This window comes from Vanessa tameamea, chromosome 13 (genome assembly GCF_037043105.1).
Source record: "Vanessa tameamea isolate UH-Manoa-2023 chromosome 13, ilVanTame1 primary haplotype, whole genome shotgun sequence".
In the NCBI taxonomy this organism is placed as follows: domain Eukaryota; kingdom Metazoa; phylum Arthropoda; class Insecta; order Lepidoptera; family Nymphalidae; genus Vanessa; species Vanessa tameamea.
Window position 1 is genome coordinate 297,252 of NC_087321.1, and position 21,248 is coordinate 318,499.

Below are 21,248 nucleotides of genomic sequence, written 5' to 3' on the forward strand. Positions count from 1 at the left end.
TACAAATTTTAAGTCGTTGCTATTTATATAAAACTCTTAATATACAGTGAATTCTAAATTTGTACCTGACCCTTTTTACTTTGAGTTTTCTGCGAGAGTCCAAATTATTTTAATATTAATATGTATCAAGTTAGAATGACTGAGCGGCTCCTATCTTATGAATTGAAATTTATTATTAAAATTCGTTTTACTTTCTGGATCGAAGGCCAGTGTAAAATCCTAATTTTCATGCTTAGGTCTGATCTCGATTACGTTCGGATTATTTTAATCGGTTTAAGAATATTGATCTGAAGTTTGTATTTATAATCTCATTCGATTGTCTCATTTAATATTTTATAAAAACAAGAATGAATCAAAATATACTTTATTTAAGTAGGCTTTTACAAGCACTTTTAAATCGTAATTTTACATGATTGTATTAAACGTAAATCTACCTCCAGTTCTTAATGTAGATTCTTCCGAGAAGAGCCGTCTAGGAAGTGAGTAGTTATTAGTTATGTAGTTATTAGTCAGTAGTCATCAGCAGCTACTCTTTTTCAACTTTGATAACATTAAAAGTGATTTTATTCGCTTGATTCGACTCAAAAAAGTCAACACAACGTTTCTATAAAAAGATTCCTCAGATATTAACTTTATATTTGATTTTATGTTAAAAATTAAATGAATAAGGCGTATATAATAATTAATATACGCTGTTAAAAGAAATAGTTCATATTGGTTGAAAGAAATTGTGCATATATATTTCATTGTATATAGTTATCTACGTATTTCATTTTATAAGGGACTGACATTACTGACGGTTCTTCTCGGTAAAATCATTCAAAAGTGCCAACTTAAGTAAATAATATTTCGATATTATTGTTAAATTAAATCTATTATTATTGAGTAAAGTAATCCTATTATTTAAGTCCGGTGATAAAATTGATCCAAACAATTATAGACCGATCTCTATTTTGCCAGTATTAAGTAAAATTTTTGACAAAATCATGCTTAATCAATTGTTGTTATACTTTAAATCGAATAAGCTATTGCATTCTCAACAGTTCGGTTTTACTAGAGGTCGCTCGACTACTGATGCGGGTATAGCATTTGTTGAGCACATTTATGATGCGTGGGAGAAGTCACAAATGCTATTGGTGTTTTTTGTGACTTCTCAAAAGCTTTAGGCATGATATTCTTCTAGAAAAATTTAAATATTATGGAATCAAGGACCCTGCATTGAAATTCATTTTCTCCTACCATAATTAAAGGTTGTTGTTAACGGTGCAAAATCAAATGGCGCTCTGGCGCAAATGGGTGTACCACTGGGTTCAATTTTAGGACCTCTCCTGTTCTTAATATATATAAATGATTTACCTTATTTTGTAAATAAGACTTGCGACATTGTACTTTTTGCACATGATACATCCCTTATTTTTAAACTCGACAGAAAAATAAACAATTATGACGTTGTAAGCAGTGCTCTGTCGCGGGTTCTTGGTTGGTTTGACATAAATAATTTGGTACTAAATGAAAAAAAGACTAAATGTATTTTGTTTTCTCTGCCAAATGTCAAATCAAATTCTTCTGTCGCAATTTTGAATAATGAAAGGCTTGAGTTTGTTGTGTCGACGGCCTTTCTATGGATAACCCTTGACTCTAAACTTTAGTGGGGCACCCATTTGTATGCCCTAGCAGGGAAACTAAGTAGTGCCATTTATGCAATAAAAACAATAAGAAAACTCACGGACATAAGTACTGCTAGACTAGTTTATTTTAGTAATTTTCACAGTCTTATGTCATATGGAATGTTGTTATGGAGTAATGCAGCAGATATTGAAATAGTATTTATTCTGCAGAAAAGAGCTATCCGAACTATTTACAATATTAGCTCTAGGACTAATTACGCTGCTTCACAATATATTTATGATAGTATAATGTTTATACAGAAGAATATACAAAAGTATTCCATAAAAGCTGATATACATACTATTAATACAAGAAATAACAATAAACTTGTAACCCCTACTTTCCGTTTGCATACGGTAAAGATTAGATAGGTATACGCATATATAATAAGATACCGGGAAATGTAACCAATTTACCATTTACGAAATTTAAAAAGTTTATTAAGACTAAATCAATAAATAAGTCTTATTATTCATTAAAAGAGTACTTTTTAAAAAAAGACGCCTGGATTTAGGCTCGGCTTCCATCACAGGACAATAATTATTGTAAAAAAACAGCATTGTAAATCTGTTTATTTGAAAAGAGCAACTATGCGAGTTTCTTGCCGTTTCTTCTCGCTGGAGACTGCTTTCCGAAACGGTGGTAGTATTTTAATATCGACGATTCAAAACGCTTCGTTGTGAAGTTTACTTGAATAAAATTGATCTGATTTAATTTGATTTTATTATAAGAGTAATATTAGAGTTGTTGTGTAGTAGAGTTGTTGTTGTAATCAATATGTTGAGTCTCACCATATATCCAGTGTACTGTCCAGCATTAATACCCACACTAATGGTAAGCATTATAACCGCTAGTATCATGTTGCCCTCAGGAGTGTAGGATAGACCGATGAGAGCAAGCGCCGGTCCCCATAGACCTGGTAGTATTTAAAGTATGGTGAACAGTAATATGAACAGATTAAAAGTATTATCTGCAGAATTATAATTCTTTGTAATTTAACAGCATAATCAATGCAGCTAATTTCCTTCACTGGTGTGTTTGATTTTAGTTCAGATTGGGTGTCATGTTTTGCTTAGTGAATCGACCCAGCTATTCTAGCAGCTTTTAGCATTGTTCCTACAATTCTATGCGGTCATGATTAGTGTGAGGTGCATTATTTATTATTACCATACTGTTTTAGTTTCACAATATAAATAAACTCGTCGAATTGCAAATTTGAGATCTTTTTATTCATTGAATATTCCACCATCTATAACAACAAAATAGTTATTATTCCATCAATTTACCACTCAATCCCGACACATTAAAGTAGACTGTTTAGACTGGTACGATTTTAAAGCCAACTAAGATATTTTTAGGTAGTGTCTATCTATTGATTATGTTCCATGAAATATTCGAAGTGCTCTATACTAACCAATAGAATTGAACAGTTTTCTAGTATTTGTGACGCTCAGCCACCCTCGTCTGATGATAAGATCAGTCATGGTGCCCATAGGGAAACTAAGGATGTACATAGCCAAGTAGGGAAGCGATGACAGCATACCGTTCTGAAATCATCCAAAATATTTAACAATTAAAAAAAAAATTCATCAATTGTAAGTCAACTTCCAGAGTATAATCTACTGCATAATTATTAATACTTTACTAATAATGGTTTTTCAAATAAATAATGTTCATTAAAATTTTATTTTATAAAAACAAATTAAATTAACATAACTAATTTCAAACATCCACAAACTCGCATTGGAGCAGCTTGGTAGAATAAGTTCTACGCCTTCTTTCAAAAAGGAATTGGAGGCCTTAGCCCAGCAGTGGGATATTTACAGGCTGTTGCATTGTCCTATTTTACCCAATTTAAAAGCTTCTTTATTTGTCTGTCAACCTTTTCTATTGTTATAAACTATAGATTTTCCTTATTTACAATATTTCATTTCAATGTGAATACATTTAAAAAAAAATTGCCTTCTTCCATAACTAATTTAGTATATTTTAACACTCTAAGTAGTACAACCAATTTAAAGTTTTCACATCATAAATAAACGCGCCGTCCAAAAGATTATTTTGTGGCATCGTACCCAGAACGTAGTGCTAGAACGATTACCTCTCTGAACCACTCGGCTCAATATTTGAATAAACGAGAGTCTGCTCTTGAGACACCAGAAGTGTGGACCAATTTGTTAGAAATATCTTTTACTAACTATAAATTACTTACTGTTATCATAGTTTTAAAGCAAATTAAACATCTTCAACTAACCTTAGTCAGATTAACATCCAAGACCTTCGCCATGTATGTAGGCATCTCTGTCATTAGAGTAAAGAAACCCCAGTTCTGACCACAGTGGGCGATTACAGCCGCCCAAAACGGAAGACAAGTAGCTATCTTGCGGAACGGTGTTGGGTATTTCTGCGAAAAAGTACATTATGCTTTATAAACACTGCAAAATTACTGATCGCTTAAGTTTTATACATAAAATATATAATATATGTGTTAGAGATAATTAATTTACACGGGTATACGACCTCATTTATTAGAATGATAATAACACACAACTTGATTAATGTTTTTAAAGATTGTCAGTTGGGAGATGTCAATTGTAAAGTATATGGACGTGCACGTATTTTGTTACACAGCCGATTGATGGAAATATAAATATTTAATGATGTTTCTGTCAGTGTGTGTTCCTTTGTTGAGTGAGGCACTTGGTCTCTTGGTCTTGGCACACCGCAAGCGCTAGACGGGCGTACTGACTGAATTAGTAAAATCAATGTCGGACAACAATAGTAATCGTTTAGATGGCTATCCATATGAATCTCCGACATATAATATATATATATATATATATATATATATATATATATATATATATATATATATATATTTACCTTAGCTCCACCAACTCTTCCCAAAGACGTCTGAATGTACGTCAATTCTTCTTCAGATATTAATTTTGAACTTTCCGGCGAAGCTGAACCCAAGTACAAATATGCCACTGTCCAAATAGCTCCTAGAGTACCATTGGCGTAGAATATTGCCTGCCAACCCCAGGCTGTAGCTAGGAAACCTGCTGCTATGAGCTGAAGTGCGATACCGAGCTGTCCACCTGAAGACAAGACATTTCATGTGATTTATAAGAGTTTAACTCGCGTTTTTTTTGTTTGGAAATGAATTATAATCTGAAATTAAAAACTTGTAAGGTCAATAATGATAACCGGAAATTGACACGCAATTTTCCATTGATATAATTTGTTATTGTAATAAGTTTAACAATAATATGTTTCGTATTGATCGGTTGAAATGTATTTTAAAATAGTCATATTAAATGAGAACTACATAATTGCGGTACACTCAACTTAAATACTTACAAGTAAGTGTAATAATATAATAAAATATATTATAGGAACTATTACCAGTAAAACTTTAACTACAAACAAATAAATACTTAAAAAAATGTTCATACTTAGTTAATAAAGGCTTTCAACATAAAGTTAAAATAAATACCTACGAAAAAATACCAATTTTAGAATTGAGTTTCTTAATAATATAAAACAAAGTCGCTTACCGCTGTCTGTCTGTCCCTGTGTTATGACCATGCTATGTTATGTCCATGCTTAGATCTTTAAAATTACACAACGGATTTTGATGCGGTTTTTTAACAGATAGAGTGATTCAAGAGGAAGGTACAATATAGTAGTGAAACACTGATAATTTTAGAGGTTTCTAATGATGATGAAAGATGATGTAAATAAACACATTTCTGCGCTTACATTGAAAACCCTGGCTGACCAGTACATGATAGATCAAAATAATATACTACAGTATTGTAAACCTTAAAAAGTTCTACAAGAAAGTACTGGACGATATATATCTATCTCTTAGGCTAATGTCATAACCCACGATAAATATTTTTTATCCTTTATTTTTTACGAGAAATAATAGCTAATTTTTGAAGCGATTTTATGCAATACAGCATTAATTCTTATCCAATAAAGTACCTTAAATATATTGTGCATTTAATATAGATCAATATGGCCCCTTACAGCATGCAATTGAAATGACTATTTTCGAGGATATTACAGATACAGGTTTGTATTGTTTAATGACTGAAAAACTGTGAGCGTTGTATATAAAGATCCATTACACCCGTGCGAAGCCGGGGCGGGTCACTAGTTAGATATAATCTTAAGAAAATAGAAATCTAAGAGTAAACCTTTCTCCGAAGTAACTTCACTCCGTCGCCTCTGGGAGCCGTTGGCGTCCTTAGGTCTTGTAGACTAACATCGAGACTGCAACTTCACTTACAGATAATAACGAAGGCTCCTAACTTTATGAAAGTTAGATACAATGTATTCTTTGGGGGTTCGGTCGTGTTTCGCCTGTTCATATTACTCCATATATTCGAGATACTATAACTAGCATTAGATGTCACTTATAAGTAAAAATTGTGATCATTATTATTTCCTACACTATTTTACGCATTAAAAATGTTTTATATTTTATATGAAAATATTATGTTAGGGTTTTTGTTACGGTCTTCATGATACCTTTCTTCAAACGTGTTTAAAATTCACTTTGGGAAAGGCTTTGTATAAGCCAGTCGGGGTGTGATAGCAACCACTCATCGCATATTCTGCCTCCTAGCGGTATTAGAACTACTTCGTATTAGAAAGTCAGAAGGGACATAACTTCATATTTCTCAAGGTTGGTGGTGCATTTGGTGATGTATGTGATGGTTAATTTTCACAGAAAAGCTAATGTCTATTGGAAGTGGTCACCTTTTACCATCAGGAGGCCATTAGATCTTTCCCCGACCTATATTTCATAAAAAAATATGTATATAATTTGACAATAAAAAATAAATGGAATTTTATTTACACGTTCCTAATGTTTGCGATGCGCTGCTCTAGTATTTATGAATTACGAACAAATCCAATCTCAATTTATGTACAGCGCGAAACATAATATTTCCCCCAAGGTGCCATTTTATACACCAGTTCGTTCTTGTTCGGAATTTCTATTCAAAGTTGACATATATGTTATATATTTTCAGCTTTGTATTAAAATACGAATCGGTAGGAAGGTGGACGTGAAAATGGGCCACCTGATGGTAAGTGATCACCATCGTGTACAGACATTGGCGCTGTAAGAAATTAAGTCATTACCTTGAGATCTAAGATGGTATGTCCCTTATGCCGAAACACAACAATATTTAACTGTATAATACGTGACATGTGGTTGGTACCTACAAAGACGGCCTTGCACAAAATCCTACCACCAAGCCGAGTAATCTTAACCAAAGATTGAGAGTTGTAGCCCGGTAAAGCACCATAGAGTTTTATGCACTAAATAAAATTCTCGAACTGAGTACCAAAGGAAATAATCATGAAGTGCCTTTACGTATGGTGTGTTTTAAAAACATGCATTGGTAAAGCATGATAGAATCTTTCTTCTTAGAAGGAGGCATAACCCTTAAAACATGATGAGACTTACCAGCGTATATTATAGTACTCAGTCTTCCTTTCTCCTCCAGGGGAATCCATTGGCTGACGAGGTGATGCATTGATGGGTACACGAATGCTTGCGTCAGGCCTTGCAATACTCTACATCCGACCACGAATTGCCAGCCACCCTGGCAATATTTTGAATTACAACTTAATTAATACTTTATTCCCAAGACCGTGAGTTTGCTATTACATACTAAAAGTGTCTGTTTGACGTCAGCAATTTGCAAATTTAAACACTTCATATCAGTCGTCTTCGTATACGTATCCTACTATACGTTGTTCGTAAGAAAGCAAATAGTAACTTCTGAATTATACCTCATAGATAATTCTACTGTCCGTGATCAGGAGTCATAGTTTCTTAAATACAGTAATCGGGTATGAATGAAAGTTAAAAACTATCCTTACATACATCAGAAAAGTTTCATTTAAATTCTTTAGAACCGATGTGATAACTATACGCTTTTTATGAGTGTTCAGATACAAGACCGACGTCTTTGGTAACTATTGATAATTTATTGAGATAAATAAACAATAACATTTCCTAATATAAATAAACTGTCTAGCTCGTATAAGCTACCTAGGTATATACAAGATAGTGTAACTACAAAATAATAGTATATTTTATGAGCACCTTCATTTGACTACTCGGTCATTATGTCTCGCTATAAATACAAACGATATGGACTTCACGTGGACTTACGTATTTTGCACCAATCGGCATTGCGAGTGATAACAGTGAATTGACAGATATTGAGATGGTAATAAGGATCTTCCCTCCAAATTTTTTCGCAAGTTCTCCGCCTGGGATTTGAAGTATGACGTAGCCCCAGAAGAAGGAAGACAGGATCATGGACTGCACGCTGTAACTCCAATCGAAGTACTGTATAACATAAAAAATATGTATGATATTTTAAAATATTAAGTATTATACAATGTGCAACGGAAATTATCACAATTCTTTAAGTGAATAACTGGTCCTTGAGGAAGCGGATGTAGCCGCAAGAAGTAGGAGAAGTCTGGGCGAGCGTACACGCTACTTTGCGCTACTTAACTACTCGAAATATGAATGAATCTATCGTAAATAATTTGTTTGTTGAGCACTTTCAAGAGCTTATGTTCTGAAAGCATGCACTGTGCTGTGCTCTGTCACAGTTATGTGAAACTCTCAATTTTATAGTGGGCATATTTTTTTATATTTTCATTGACATCAATAAAGCCTGTCCACACTATGCAATGTTCTAATAATAATACGAATCAATTTATTAAAAATTTGACATCTTCAATCTTTTATTGATGAGAATTCCACCTTCAACAAACATAAATAAAATGAATTGCACTAAAAATTAGATAAGTATATTCTTAGTTCTTTTCAATTGCGTTTATAGAATTTTGCTTTTAATACAATAAAGATAGAGGGCGTTACGTAGCGTAAAAAGTTCGTACTTTGTCATTTTCAGAGTTAGTCATGTCTACAATGGCCATGCTCATGTTGACTCGCATGCTGAATGCGAACAGCATGGCCAAGAAGAGGAGAAATGTTTGCGCATGACGAACTCCTAAACCCTCTGGAAGAAAGAAAAAATAGTTAAGATTATTTGAAAATTTAATTCTACTTAACCTAACCTAACCTAACCTAACACAACAGTAGATTATGAGCCATTGTTAATATCAACTATTTACTCGTACCGAAATAACATTTTTGTTTAAAATAGGAAATAGGAAAACTAAACAAAAAAGAACACATTTATTAACTATATCGCTCAGGTTATAGTTATATCAATATTTTTTATTTATTTAATTTGATTATTGGAAAAGTCACCACTGAGTTCAATTCTAATTTTAAGATAAAATCTAAATCCTTTACCCAAAAAAACTCATTCTCGCTGCCAGAAATTCTTTAGTAAAATAAATCATGACGTATTTACGAACATATATTGTTATAAAATATAATAAATATTGAAAAAAGATCAACAAGTGAAATATTTTAATTTCTTAACAACCTGTCCAAACAGCAAACCAAATATTTAAATAATAACCATGAGTCATACGAGAAAATACGAGTCTCACGGGAAAATGAAATGAATAAATGTCTTAAAATGTTAACCTGAGTGTCCAGTTCGTAGAATCTAAGTTCAAATCAAGTCAAATCAAGATATACTTTAGTCGAGTAGGCTTTTACAAGCATTTATTTTAAAGGCTTAATTTTAAAGAGTTGAACTATATGTAAAACTACCAACAGTTCGGAATATCGATTCAACGTAAAAGAACCGACATGAAGCTAAGTTACTCTTTTTCAACATTTGAAATGCAAATCTATGCCAGCTAAATAACATAATTAATTTTATATAATATATTCTGCGTGTAAACAAAAACTACTTCCGTGCTTTTTATCATCTATTTTGCGCGAATAGAATATTATATTTTGTAATTACGTTTCGAAGTAAATAAATTATGACTTGTACAATAAATACAATATTGATAGCGATACTGTGCTAAAGTCTAGCATTATCAGGTCAAGTTTATATCGATAATGGAAGGATTAATAAGCAATCCAATATGTTTAGTGCTACGAATTTTTTTATTAAATTTGACAATCAGTACACTTTTTCCATATCTTCAAGTTTATATGTTACTCGGTATTTGAGATCACAAATCAAAATCAAAATATACTTTATTCAAGTAGGCTTTTACAATCACATTTGAATCGTCATTTAACAAACTATTTTAAGTAAAGCTACCACCTGTTCGGAATGTAGATTCTATCGAGAAGAACCGGCAAGAAACTCAGTAGTTACTCTTTTTCAACATCTAAAAATACAGTTACGTTAGTTAAATATAATTATATATGTATATTATGTCTCCTACCTAAAAGTCAACAAGCATTAACTCCACGCTTTTTTTTATCATCTATATAATCTTGTATCGAATGATATGCCTTCTTATTGATAAAGAGTCCAAATAATAACAAGTAGAAGGAACTTGTCAGCCATTAGATCCTTAGAGAAAGGAAATTGTAACAAACTAAAACATTTTCGCAATTTTAATTTTATAATGTAAAACAACCACCGATTTGAACTGGTGACTAAGAAATTATGTTACACTAGGATATCGGATAAGTTAGTGGCACTTAGCCAGTCGTGTTTACAAAAAACTCTACCAATAAATCCAAGAAAAACCGGCAAGAAACTTGGTACTATCTCTTTTTTCACCAATTAAAAAAAAATATGTTAATAAAATACAATGAAACTAATAGTTTATATAATCTTACACAAGGTCAATTATTTTAACATAAAAATGTAAACACTGATCGTGACATTACGACCTCGACTCTTAAAAATGCAATCTTATCAAGGTTTATTAGCGTCTTGAAAAAAATTGGATCAGTAATTCAATGTGAATGGACATTACACTTTGACACAGAAGACCTTTATTTGATAAACATTAAATTTATTTATCAAACAGCGTTACGTAGTATAATTACATGCGTAATTAATAACAATATTTATATATGTAATTTTCCATTAAGTATTCTCGTATTCCTCGTAATAGCGATGACCTGACTTTACTTAAACAAGATTTTATCGTGTCCTTATCTTTATTTAGACCTGACCAGAATGGCAAATTGGCAGGATTGGCACAGTGTCCTGTGCGTATATGTCCCCTGGGCCTGTAGTCACTGGCTCACTCACTTAAACCGGAACACAACGATACTAAGTGCCGTTGTTTGGTGGTGGAATATATTAGGAGTAGAAATATACCTGATGAGTTTGTAAAAGCCCACGAGTAAGATTTTTCACTAAGATCTAGGGAAGTACCAAAATGTTTAGTCCTAATAGGTAGGCAAACTATAATTTATTTTTTAATACTGAGTTAAAGTTCAGTAACTAGTCTAAATGTATGTTCCTGCCTTGACTGCGAGTGGAAGTATATTTAATTATTAATTTATTATTATAAAATACATTTAATTATGTTGGTAGTTCTATTAAAATAAAGAGATACCGGATATAAATCCTTTGTCACCCAATCAAATTTTATTTAGCTCATTAAATCTCAGTAGCACCGGCGTTAGCTGAGCCTAAGCCTCAAGAAGCCTAAGCTTCAAAAGGCACTTAAAATGATGTGTTCTTCGTGTAATCTTTTTCAGACCGTGCGTTGCTGTCCATCTGATTGCGACTGTGGGATAATACAGCTTACATCTGTTTGCGGTATATGTCATATACATATCAGTATATCTAATCGATTTATCTCAAGTACCGATCACACGGAGTTTTGCTAATGATTGATACGATGCTACACAGTGTCCTGGAGATAATAATATGTTCACAGTATCGATAAATACAATAACAAATAACATAAGAAAAATCTATTCAAATTATTTATTCATATTTTAATCTGTCTCCCAGTTTCCCCCGTAAGCCTCTAGGGGAGGGGGTGTCGAGTGCACTATATTATTTTCTGTCTGATATAGTGTATATAAAATTTAAATTTCTGGATAATCAGTCGACGTGAAGGCTAACAATATTAGTTAGGATGAACAATCTGCTACAATTTATATATATAATGCAACAACATTGTAAATAGTATAATTTATCTCTTACGAGAGGCCTGACAGAAACGGCGGTATATATCAAATTATACATATAACATGAAAAATGAAAAACATATAAAAATAAAATGCCCGTCAGGGTAGATATCACCCACTTAACTTATATTCTTCCACCAAAGAGGTTTGAATGGTTAATATTTCTTATAGCGCCTTTGTCTATGGGCGGTGGTGACCACTTACCATCAGGTGTTGCATATGCTCGTCCGCCAATTTATGCCATAAAAAAAAGTGTTACAATCAGTGACATGTACTAATGAGGAGTAGGATCAAATTTCTATCATTAAGTAGGATCAGTATTCTTTCCAAGGGCAAGGTATTCGGTTTGTTTTGGCATAACGGACAAAAAAAATGGCCTCAGCCTCACCCGATGGAAATGACTACCACCGCCCATAAACATTGCAACACTGAAGGCTTGCAAGCTCCTAACCGGCCTTTAAGAAATACATGATTTTTTATTACAGAACAATATTCCGCTGCTATTTTTTAACAACAACAATAATATACAAAATAAATGTTAAGGAAAAAAAACACTAAAAAACGAAAGTGAACGAAATGAATACATATATAGTGAGGTTAATATTTATATATTAGTATTACAATAATCTAGATCTTCGATATATATTCGATAGAGGTGATGGAAGAGTGGGGAGGTAACGTTTGTAAGTTTGATCGTTGAATGAACTTCAGGTTGGACTTGTTTAAGTCTATGACATCATTCGATCGAATGCTTAAAAGGTTAGATGAAGAATCAAGAACGCTTTTTAGCTTTTAAAGTGTAAGAAACTATGGCCGACGATGTATTTACAAATTAATTAATAATAATAATGTATACAAGCAGGTCGTTTGCCGTTAGTATTATTAGCTCAGTTGAATAATAAATAGTTACAACAAACAATTTATATATTTGTTCAGCTTTCACTAAAAATACATAAAATACTTATATAAAACGTCCTACTGACTTCACTAGTGACGAAGGCGATACGATAGTCACGTCACTATAGCTGCAATCTCTATTCCCTAGCTCTCAAAGTCCCATGGAAGACAATCCTAGACGATCGGAGAGGGGTCAGGTATCCTAACTCTGAGCTTAATATATGATAATTATCATGACATAAAAACCCAATTAACCCGATCTAGGATTTGAACCCTCGCGATCGACAGTCGCACAAGCTGGCATCTGCACCAAAGAGGAGAACGACGCAAGCAAATAGATAATATACGTAAATCGTAATAGGATACACCACTTAAAAATATTCTTAATTTGAATAAATAAAGAATAATTACATCTAATGATTAAGTGTTGATATGCATCAACATTGCAAACTTACGCGGTTTAATATTTTCTATGACCGTTAGGGTGCCCATGTTCACTTGATATTATTATCTCATGTCAAAACAAACCACACTCACTCGCCTACCACTTTGGAGTAAGCAACATCGGTACGATGCTGTATTAACGCGCCTCACACGACCAGAGCCGGCATGGAGCGTATTCGCACTAAACTTTTTGTGGTCGTATTGTAACCTCGAACAAAATTGTGTATGATATTTAATTTAGTTATAATTCTTTATGTGAGAATATTTAATTTTATAAATTGCATATTTTAATTTTACGGTTGATATCCAATCAATCAAATTAAACTATTTTTAGATACGACAAAAACTTGTGAATGGTCATTCTGCAAGATTTAATTATATATTATTATTATTATTAAAAATAGCTACCTGACAGATCCGGCCCAAATTTTTACTTACCTGTGTGTTTATTTAAAAGTGTTACAAACAATTTTTACAAGCTATTATATAATTTGAAATGTTTTTTTGTTTGGTTACCTTGCAAACTTAATTAAAATCAATCTCATTCAATGGAGTTGAAATATATATGTATAAATGTATATAGCATTGCATTTTTATTATAAGCATGACCTGTTTCTATACCCAGACTAGGTTTCAACGGACTCTTCAACGATCAACAGAGACTAAATTTTGTATAAAACTGTTTAAAAATGGGAATTGTCTTTATACCTACACAAACGCGTCGTTTCTATTTTTAAATATTCAAAATGAAAATCACAATATACTTTATTCAAGTAGGCTTTTACAAGCACTTGACTTGTGAATAGTCAATTTATAAAGTGAAGCTACCACCGATTCGGAATGTAGATTTTACCGAAAAGAACCTACAATGAGCTCAGTAGTTTCTCTTTTTCAACGTTTAAAATACAGAGTTATGTTAGTTAAATACAATTACATATTATGTATATAATATATCCGGCCTGGAACTCAACAAATATTAGCTCCACGCTTTTTTATTATCTATGTAATCTTGTATTGAACAATATGCTTTTTTTTTTTAAGTATTATAAACAAATGATTTTAATTTATGAACCGTCAGAAATTAAATATAATAACGTTAATTTTTATTATTATTTAACGATATGATGCTTAAAATCAAAGTATGTTCGAACCGTGCAAGGCAGCATGAAGACTGGACTGGTTGTAAATTACTAAAAAAATGATAATAAACAGCTGTAATGATAGACGAAGAAAACTCATATGTAAGAAATGTCTAATATTTCTTACAATGCCTGAAAATCTTGTCTGACTGCGTCACCAGCAACCAAGAGCCATAAGTAGCAAAGTACAATGTACGAGGGACCAACTTTTTTCATCGGATTGTCAAAATCCATAAAAGGTAGGTATGATTTTTTTTAACATCTTTAAAAACTAAATTACATCTGACTTGATAATGTTATGCTTATACAGTTTATTTTGTAATATGAAACATTCAATAAAATTTAGTTCAATAAAAAACACACATAAATACACAAGAAAAAACATATTCCTAATAAAAATATCGTAGATACTTACGAAATTTTGGACAAATGGAAAACATGCAATTGTAACTACATGCGATAAGATGGATATACGCATAAAACAACATTTCGACGTAATAATTCTAATACGGAACCTTTGGAAAATGTTGTAGTTCAGTCGCTTATACAAGTATACATTATTTTAACATTTTTATGACCTTGAGATTTGTCATTGATCGAGTTTTTATTAAAAGTATGCAAGATCTACTCAAGTAATATATTATGCAAATTAAATTGCTTAAATTGTATATTGGCATACAATAACATACATATAAAAATGTTTATAATCCGGCGCTGTTTTCGTTAATAAGGCTTTTTTTTCGTGTGAGAGGTTATTTAACTCATTAAGCTGTGTATATTCGCTTAATAACTTTAAAACATTTATTTTAAGCAGCATAACTTAGTATTCTTGGACTTCGTATATAATGGTGAGTGTGCCAATATAATTTCAGGTACAAAGGACAGCTTCCTAGTTCCCAAGTTTTATGAGTTGTCAAGTGATTAACATTACTTACAGTTTAATTTTATTTGCGCTTTGGTAGCTACTTACCATCAGGTAGCCTTTCTAAGTCCTTCAAACCTGAGCCTAGAAAAAGCCTCCCTTCATTCAAAAATCAAAATCAAAATATACTTTATTCAAGTAGGATTTACAAGCACTTTAGAATCGTCATTATATTAAGTAAAACACACACTATATTAAGTAAAGCTACCACCGGTTCGGAATGTACGTTCTACCGAGAAGCACCGGGAAGTAACTCAGTAGTTACACTTTTTCAACTTCTAAAAATACAGTCACGTTAGTTAAATACTACCTACCACTTATTCACTGCGGCTTAGATACATTTTAATTTAAAACAAATTAAAATTAAACATAAATTAAGCACACGTATTTATGTATTTAAGGAGACTTGAGTCTTTTCTTGAGAATTCCGTGAGAAATCACTGGTGTCCCTCAGCTCATCAAAATTGTAATTATTTATATGAAAAGTCTATCTGTCCGTCCTGACTTCATATCGGTAAAATTCATACAAAGCAACAAAAAATTAAAGTTACATTTCCTAAAATCCATTCTTAGTGAGCATCTACGTCGCCACAGGAGTAACTATAAATAATTTCAAGTAAATTGGACCGGGAGTTTTGGATTTCTCGTGATGAGTGGTATTTTGCTCATATAATTATCATCAGTTCTTATCAGTCCACTGCAGAACTCTATACTGAATAGGACTGGATAGACCTCACCCGTGTCAAGACACTGAGCTCGACCTTCAGCCCTCCAAATCCTGCCCACTACCTTACTAATAAAATCCCCCCTATCTATACACACACCTACCTACGTTTGCTGACGCTGAGAATTAGGTAATAAATTTATTCGTAGTAATAACTTGTTGCGCGCCAATCTATAATCCAATAATGAGATCGTAAGAAGCAATCTCATTTCAGATGTGGCGTAGTGGTTTGAATACGAGAATTTTAAACGAAAGTTGCGGGTTCAAACTAGGCTAGCACTGAATTTTCATGTGCTTAGTTTGTGTATACACACAATATGTGAGTTGAGTATATTAAGAGACCTGCATTTGGGTAGTTTCAATGAAGTTCTGCAAATAAAATTTGTATTTACCAAGCAGCTCTGGAACAGCGTGGTGTAGTACAGTAAGATATTGAAGCTTTAAATATCTTCTCTTCGAAAAGGATAGGAGGCCTTAGCGCAGTAGTGAGAGATTAATAGTTTACTTTTACTTTATAGTTTAATTAAATCTAGAATTAAATGATGACGTAAGAAATATTTTCCACTATATTTTACGGTAGTCATCGATTGATGTTCTAGATTTTGTAAGTAAATAAAGTTAATTCATCCAAACTCTGTTCGTGAACGTAATTTATAGAAAGTGGCTTAATTTGGATAATAAGTAGCGCGGTGAGAGCTGGGTTGATATGAAAGTCATTTTGTATCTATAAGACGAATGTTGCGCAGGATCGTTTTAGGTAATTTAAAATAGACTGACATACGTGGAGTTCGATTATATTATTTTGATGACGTCAGCACTCATGACTACACTGATAAGTCTCTAACAACTATCTAATAAAATTTGTAAAGAATAAGGATTAAAAATTAAAATGATACTAATCCTTAATATCGATACAAAGTTGTGTTTATGCCTATTAGTTTCAGTGTAATTGTTTACCTTTGGTTCACGTATTCGTGTTTCCGCAAATATAAAAAAACCGGCCAATGCGAGTAGGACTCGCGCACGAAGGATTCCGTACCATTAGTATTATTGTTTATGTCATTTTATTATTATATTAAATATACAATTAAGTATTTTATAAATATTTCAAGTGCCTACATGTTGCCATTTATTAATATCGAGCAAAAATAGGCAAAAATATCGTAGTTCTTGCGATACAGCCTGTTGGGAGACATACGGACGGACAGACAGCGTAGTGTTAGTAATAAGGTCCCGTTTTACCCTTTGGGTACGAAACCAATGTAGACAATTATGGAAAAAAAATATAAAAATTGGTAATCATATCGTACCATGCAATTGCGGTGATTTTAATCAAGTTAAGTACTTTATTGGTTCAATTTTCTTATAAAACATATTTTACATATGAAGTAATGTTATTGTTTGCTTGGTTTTTATTTGTTGTGATCGTTTTTTTATGACGTCGATAGACGCGCGATTGCGCCACCCGATGGTAAGTGGTCACCACTACCCATATGTGTTGGCGCCGTATGAAATTTTAATCCAATCAGTGTGCAACCAATTTTGGGTACTGAAATGTTATGACAGTCATGCCTGTACACTGGTTCACTCGCCCTTCAAACCCGAACACAGTAAAACAAACTATTGCTACTTCGTGGTAGAGTGACGAGTAACGGATGGTTTGCACTCAGACGGGCTTGCACGAAGTGTTACCGCCAAATAATCGTCAAATAATTATTTGATTAATATTTTAAGTGAATTTAATAGTTAATTACTATAGCACTTGAAAACTAGCTACTTTTTTTCTAGAATATGAAAATAACACCTGTAGTGGCCCGGAGTAGCAAATGATTACTGCGTGATGAATTAGTGCGACTTAAGCCAAATACGAGAACTCAAAACACACAAACAAACACAAAAAAGTTGATGTATATTTTTCGTTATTTAAAATTTCGTGTCTTTCTTGCATTTTGCCATAATATTTTTCTTATTCTAATTATTATGGTTTTTACCAGTTACGTGACTCTTTAAACTACAATTAAGTTCTTTTATTGCCAAAAAATATTTTCGTTTTTCATTTTGATATTAAAACAGCCATCCAAAATTATTTTTCTACCAATAATCTCTACTCTCTTCTCTGTGCCAGCGCGTTCTCCTCGCAAAGAGGATAAGTTATATCAGTAAAGGTTATCGTTGCAAAACCGTGAAATATCAACAAATTTAAGTGCCCTCGGTGATATCATCGAACCGAACTAAGCAATCCTTAACACCACGACTTAAGAGTTATCTTGACAGAAAAGATAAATTTGTGGGCGCCATGTTTATATTGAACTTTCAGTGTCTTTACCACTAACATTTATTTCTATTTTGAGATCGTAAAACAATTCGGTTTTATCAATGTTATTGTCGGTATTTACTTGATAACTTGTACGACGAAGCCTTGAGCATCGTTAGCCATTCACTCTTTGATTCATAGAAATATTTTATTGCAGCGTGACAGCCCAACTTTATTTGTTTGCATAAAATAGTTAGGAGGACAGGATAATAGACCATTTATCACTATATTGAAACTGTAAGACATATTGACCACTAGCGACCCGCCCCGGCTTCGCACGGATGCAATGCTGCCACTAAATAAATATATCACAGAATGTCTTACAACGTTCACAGTTTTTTCAGTTTTTAGACAATACTCACCGCTATACTGCCTTTTAAATCTGTAATATCTTCGTAAATATTCATTTAAATTACATACTGTCCAGGGCCATATTGATAGGGCCGTATTTAAGGCTTAATTGGATAAGTATTAATGCTGCATTGCTTAAAATTACATCGAAAATAAGTCATTATTTATCGTAAAAAGTAAGGGATAAAAAAGGTTGTTGTGGGCTATCCCTATGAGGAAGACATATACCATCGCGGACTTTTTAAAGACCTTTTGAAAGAACCTCTATAATTATCTGTGGTTGTTATGTAATATGTAATGATTCCACACATCGCCGATGCAAAACCAACCTTGGGAGCCAAGATGTCATGTGTAGTGCCTGTAGTTACACTGTGACTCACAGCGGATCACAACAATACAAAGTATTGCTTTTCGAGCAATTTTGAATTATTTTACATGATGAATTTAAATTTAAAGCTACCACTGGTTCGAATGTAGATTCCATCTGGAGAACCCAGCTAGTAATTCAGTTTTTACTCTCTTCCAACAACCATACATATATTTTTAAATGCAATAATTAAATTTAATATACTCGAGGCAGAGATGCTGCGACATACTTAAAGTTACAAGTAAATTTAATTTTGCTGCTGCTGACTTAAAACGCATTAACGGAGAGGTGGGGGGGAGGCTCATCGGATGCATATCTGTGGGAGTCACTGATGTTTAGTGCTCACTAACGCCCATAGACATTGGCACTATTAGAAATATTAACCATCCCTTACTTCGCCAATACGCCACCAACCTTGGGAACTAAGATGTTATGTCCATTGTGCCTGTAGTTAAACTGGCTCACTCACCCCTCAAACAGGAACACAACAGTACCAAGTACTGCTGCTTGGTGGCAGAATATCAACTTACAACATATTTAGTATGTATAAGTTTAGTTACATTAGTACATACCTTGTGGATTTAGGCGTGTTCGGTCCATGAAGCTGGTATTATATTTTTACCAAAACAGCCGAATTCCAATCGATAAATTTGAATATTGTTTACTTTAAAATTAGACTTTACGCAGTTCAAAGCACTGATAAAACCGTAACTTGTTAATTTCGTCTTATTTATTAATAAATATTGTTGCATCATCTGATTGCGAATATAATTTCTTACTGCAATCAATTATTATAACAACGCAATGAACCCAGTTTATTACGTGATGCGTGAAGCTTACCGGTATGGAAGGACAGATCGGAATTGTGGTCTCGTTTATTTAATTCAACATTATTTTATCTAAGAGGCTTGCGAAATTATATTCTGAATTTATCAAATCACATTCAGCAATATATAGCTCTAGGCAGAACTGGCATAGTCAATTGATCGGTAATTATGTGACGTCATGGTTTCTCAAATTTGACAGATGACTGTTTACGTTTGAATTGGACGTACACTGCTAACAGTAAATAAAAAGAGCCTTACAGTAGTCGGACGTCGAATACTTGACATTTCGACTAATGGCAATGAGCAACATTAACATTGTATCCTCTCGGAAAACGAGTTGCATTCATTCGATGGTCAACGTCAGCGCTCTGTGCGCTGATTGGTCAAATCAAATTGCGCGCGCTACCCCAATCTTCTTCTACACAATTCCGTCTCTTTTCGCGAAATGACTGCCAATGATTGCAGGAAAATGAGAAGAAATGTGTTACACAAAATCAAACAAGGAACTAATAAAAAGCAAAAATAATTCCATACTATATTCGTAATACGTTTGAGTTATTTTAAATCCGAAAATCATAATTATACACAAATAACGAACAAAGTCATGTACACACGGTATAAAAACATACAAAATTACATCAATACAAACAAATACAATTATTTACGTACATGTAATTATTCTGTGTGTATTCTGAACTTCCTATAAACGACTGGTCCGCCTTTCATGTTTTCTTTTTGTATAGTTTGTCTTGGAACCAGAAGGCGTGCGATGACCCTGTTGACACAGTCGGGACGAATAACTTTTCATCAATATATTTCAGATTGTTTTGAGTTCCTCTGTTGTTATTACTTGTATGTCATATTAAAAAATTAGTAATACTTGATTTATATAAACTTATTGTGGCTATATAGGCTTATAGAGCCGAGATGGCCCAGTGGTTAGAACGCGTACGATTAATAAGTACGATTTGCAGTAATTCAATGTAACTTCCTTTTCAGCGTTTGCAAGTCTGTGCTGCTTAATTAAAAACTAAGTTTAATTTCGTTTCACTTTTGAAATGTAAAACAGTCTCTCTCTTCTTCATCTGATTCGACTTTTATGCAAGTTGTTAACGGAAAAGAAATACTTTACACTTAGTGACGAACGTAATAGTTATTAGAAGTAGTATTTTTGGTAGTGTATTTTATATGCAGTTACCAGATAATGAAAATATTTTATGCCAGTATTAGCTCTGTCTCTCTCTGTCTTGGTATGGTATTATTGTAATATGCGAATCTAAGAAAGAGACCGCAAATACAAGACGGATAAGACAGTTTAATTTTTATTTGCTTAATTTGTGTTTGTAATTCAGCTCTTGCTCAGCCAAGAAAGAAAATATCATGAAGAAACCTGTTTACGTTGGATAAAAATCTGATTAATGATCAATCGACCCGCAATCGCTTAACCCAGCTGTCGGACATTTAAATGCAAAACTATTTTTGTTTCTAAACGTTTTTGTTTTCGGCATTTA

The 21,248-nt window shown here is 32.9% G+C and overlaps 1 protein-coding gene across 1 annotated transcript in view; it reads right to left on the reverse strand.

Annotated features, from left to right (window-relative positions):
* The window catches only part of LOC113397838 (uncharacterized), a 614,853-nt gene that overhangs the window by 2,963 nt on the left and 590,642 nt on the right, over window positions 1-21,248 (reverse strand). The window contains exons 16-21 of the mRNA XM_064216784.1: window positions 7,871-8,050; window positions 7,157-7,295; window positions 4,552-4,769; window positions 3,923-4,072; window positions 3,083-3,215; window positions 2,460-2,584 (exon numbers count right to left, since the gene is read on the reverse strand). Of these exons, the coding sequence (XP_064072854.1) occupies window positions 2,460-2,584; window positions 3,083-3,215; window positions 3,923-4,072; window positions 4,552-4,769; window positions 7,157-7,295; window positions 7,871-8,050 (945 nt within the window). The remainder of the gene's footprint in view (window positions 1-2,459; window positions 2,585-3,082; window positions 3,216-3,922; window positions 4,073-4,551; window positions 4,770-7,156; window positions 7,296-7,870; window positions 8,051-21,248) is intronic.